This window comes from Solanum tuberosum, unplaced genomic scaffold (genome assembly GCF_000226075.1).
Source record: "Solanum tuberosum cultivar DM 1-3 516 R44 unplaced genomic scaffold, SolTub_3.0 scf00426, whole genome shotgun sequence".
NCBI classification, from domain to species: domain Eukaryota; kingdom Viridiplantae; phylum Streptophyta; class Magnoliopsida; order Solanales; family Solanaceae; genus Solanum; species Solanum tuberosum.
In genome coordinates this window covers 180,043-183,597 of record NW_006239352.1, presented here as the reverse complement: position 1 = coordinate 183,597, position 3,555 = coordinate 180,043, and the positions used below count along the sequence as shown (strand labels likewise).

General features: G+C 30.9%; 1 protein-coding gene across 2 annotated transcripts in view; it reads right to left on the bottom strand.

Annotated features, from left to right (window-relative positions):
* Positions 1–1,337, bottom strand: part of LOC102602122 (pyruvate dehydrogenase E1 component subunit beta-1, mitochondrial-like) — an 8,913-nt gene extending 7,576 nt beyond the window's left edge. For both annotated transcript variants that reach the window (XM_015303360.1, XM_006363201.2), the window contains exons 1-3: positions 1,159–1,337; positions 909–987; positions 741–800 (exon numbers count right to left, since the gene is read on the bottom strand). In XM_015303360.1, coding sequence (XP_015158846.1) covers positions 741–800; positions 909–962 — 114 coding nt within the window. In that variant the 5' untranslated portion in view covers positions 963–987; positions 1,159–1,337. The remainder of the gene's footprint in view (positions 1–740; positions 801–908; positions 988–1,158) is intronic.
* Positions 1,338–3,555: the final 2,218 nt, after the last annotated feature.

The window sequence follows — 3,555 nt, the reverse complement described above, 5'->3', positions numbered from 1 at the left end:
TTGTAGTTGTGAAAAGATCGACACATCTATGATAGACTTTACAAGAAAATGAGTTTGAGTTAAAATTATTTTGAATTTAATTTTATGAGTAAGTTTATTTTGTAATGTAAATTTTAAATTTTATATTCTAAATTTTAAATTTTGTATTCTAATTATCAATTTAAATTTTGTATTCTTTATAGATTTTTTTTATCAGAAAATTAAGGAAGAAAAAAAAAACTACATATGTATTGGCCTTTGACCATTTCACAATATTTCTAAAAGAAATTAAAAGCCATGTATGTATGGAAGTTAGAGAAATTTAAAAATTAGTCAATTTACAATGTATTGGAAAACTTTTTCAATTATTGAAGCATAATTAATGAATAAATTAATAAGAAAAATATAAATTTGACAAAGAAGGGTATAGTTGTCAAAAAATAAATCAGTTTATAGTGTGAACATGTATTTGGGCCATTATGGCCAAATTATGGCCAAATTTTCTGGCCAAAAGGATTTTTCCTATATATATTATATTAACAAAATTGACAGTTTAGTGATAAGTAAGGGACGGTGGAAATGCCTTCCATACTAGTGATGGGTTAAAATCTTTTTCTTTCCTTTTTTCAAAGGAGCATGTTTTGCAATATTTTTCTCTTATATCCTAAAATTTATTTAGAACCTCAGACACTTAATTCTGGCTCCGTCTCTGATTTACAAGAGACCAAGCTCCCTGCATAATTAGGAAAATACAAGCGTACCTGTTTAACTTTAACCCCAGATGAATAACTTCTCCGAGTTAAAGTAGGTGCCCCAAAAATCTGCACAAGTTGGAGGAAAATAACAAAGAATAAAACAGGGGGATGAATTCTTTTATTAACAAGACAAATGGAAATATGATGTGAATGAAATCGGTAGTTAAAACATACTGGATGTGTTAAGATTCTGAGAGAGACTTTAGGCTTTGCAATCCTCAACATCATCTCCTCTTCCAACTACTGACTTGCCCTGTATGAGTATATGTAATTATCAGTTTCGCTCCACCAGAACAGAATACTTAGCCATCATGATTCATGAAACGATTTGCTCCAAATTCAGACACTTTTTGGTCCAAACTTTGTATTTCAACAAAACGAAACATAGCAAGAAGAGAAGAGAACAAAGAAAGCCAGTTCTCACCGAATAAACCAAGATGACACGATTGCATCATCAGCTTGTATAAAGTAAGTTGTGCCTAACTACTTAGGCTGATTGTGTCAATCTGTGTGTTATGGCAGGTGTAGGATGTGGGCATGTGGCACTAACACACTTCACCAGCTGTGCCGGACCCACTTTGAGGATGCCTGAGCAGCCATTAATTCCGTATCTAATATAAATAAAGGTATTTATATAAAATTAATATAGAGAATTCAGTAAAAAAATGATATGATTGATTTAATGATTCTTGGTGGATGCTTAAGGTTCTTTTAATGTTCGAATCTTACTTCTAACATTTTTTTAATTTATTTTTGACTCTGCTACTTTCAGAATATTCATAACCTTAAAACTCTAGGCCTGTCACTGTTTACCACATTTTAAAGTTCAATTTAATGTACGCGCAACAAGGCTACGCTCTTTTTTACTGCTTTTCACAAAGTGTTGATACGTCTTGTTTCATGGCTGTTAGCTGCCAAATGTTACTTTTTCTTTTGTCTCAAGAAAATATTACTCCCTTCGTTCCATTTTATATGTCATATTTTTATTTTGTACTTGCATTAAGAAATGATATAACTTTACCCTTTTACCCTTATTTAATATTTTCTTAAGACAACTTTATAATAAATGATGAATATATTTTCAAGATTAATTAACTACTCTATCAAGGGTATAATAGGTAAAATATGGTAATTTATGCATAAATTTTATAAAATGACAAATATTGTGGTACAACTATTTATAGAAAGGAATGACATAAAAAATGGGGAGTAATTTTAGGCACAATATCCAAAGATTCTCTAAATTAGGCATCATTTATTACTTTACTTATTTAAATTAGTCTTAATTATCTTTTGAACATGACTATTTGAAAGGAGGGATTGACACGTAAATACATTTTTTAATTTAATATTGTAAAACTAAACTAAAAGAATGACAATATATCTAGGAAAGTAGATAAAGAGATGTAAAACTTGCTTGACATTATTGTAGGGAGGTCAAAAATACATACTATGACAAAAAAACACATTTTCAAAAAAATTAGGGTAGTTGGCTAACAAGTAAAACTACATTTAATTGAAAGCAGAAATATTTTTATGTGGTTTGGAAGAAGCTATAAAGTTTTTATTCTTAAAATAAGCAGAAGTAGATGCATAAAATTATTTTTTTCAAGACCAAATTATCCTTGCCATATATACATATTTACCAATATAGTTCTTATATTTATTTATTTTTGTGGTGAATTTTCATATGTAATGATTTAATTTATGGAATAATTTTTAAATTTATTTTGCTTGATATTTTTAATTATATTTAAATTGGTAAGTTAATATATTTTTTTATTAAAATACGGGTGTAAACCAATTTATTAGAAAATTTAAGAGAGAATCAACTTAGGTTCAAATGACTCGAGCCTAAATAATACAAAGAGAAAAACTGTTGGGTTTTAAAAGGTGTGAATGGAAAATGAAGAGTTGCGACTTTTATGAAGAGTTGTGACTTTTATGAAAAGTTGCGACTTTTATGAAAGGTTGTGACCTTTCCAAAAGATTGTGACTTTTCCAAAGGTTTGTGACCTTTCCGGTAAGGCACAATAAGAACCTAATACCGTTAGAAAACAACTACTCTCTAGTGGAATTATCACAATTGACTATGTAAAGTCAAAGGATAATGTGTCGGATCCACTTACAAAAAGGCCTAACTAGAGAAAAAGTTGAAAGATCATCTAAGGGAATGGGTTTACGGCTTAGGACAAGTCATCATGGCGGTAACTCTATCTAGCAGACTGGAGATCCCAAGAGTTAGATTCAAAGAGAAAAACAAAGTTGTGACTCACGATTCGACATTGTCAAGCAACTCAATCCATTCTCATGATGAAGACAATGTTCAGGAATGAGGTTAAAACATTAAGGCTTGTTAATGAGTTTAATAAAGCTTAAAGTTTTTAATGATTCGCTAAGTTTGGTAGATTTGACCAAATAGTGTATCTAAGCGATAAGACGGTTAGAAAGCACATATGTGAGTGTGAAGTGTAAGCCACTTCAAAGAGGATGATGGTCAAAAGCCCATCTCTCTATACACTCAAGAAACCAGGAGTTGTTCATGGCTGAAACGAACACAACCGTAAGAATCATAAATGGTAAAGGGTTAACTGTGTGACATATGGTTGTCTAGGTATACATCAAAGTTCGACGGTTCGAAGATATCACATCAAACGATTGACCAAGTATATCCGACATATGTTCACTACCGAAAGTCCAAGGGGAAACCTACTTATCCAGATGCAATTAATTCTTGCTTGTAAAGTACACATACTTGTCCGTTTCTTTGTCTTGGAGTCATTCCCCATTCATGCGGGGGATTGTTGGGTTTTAAAAGGTG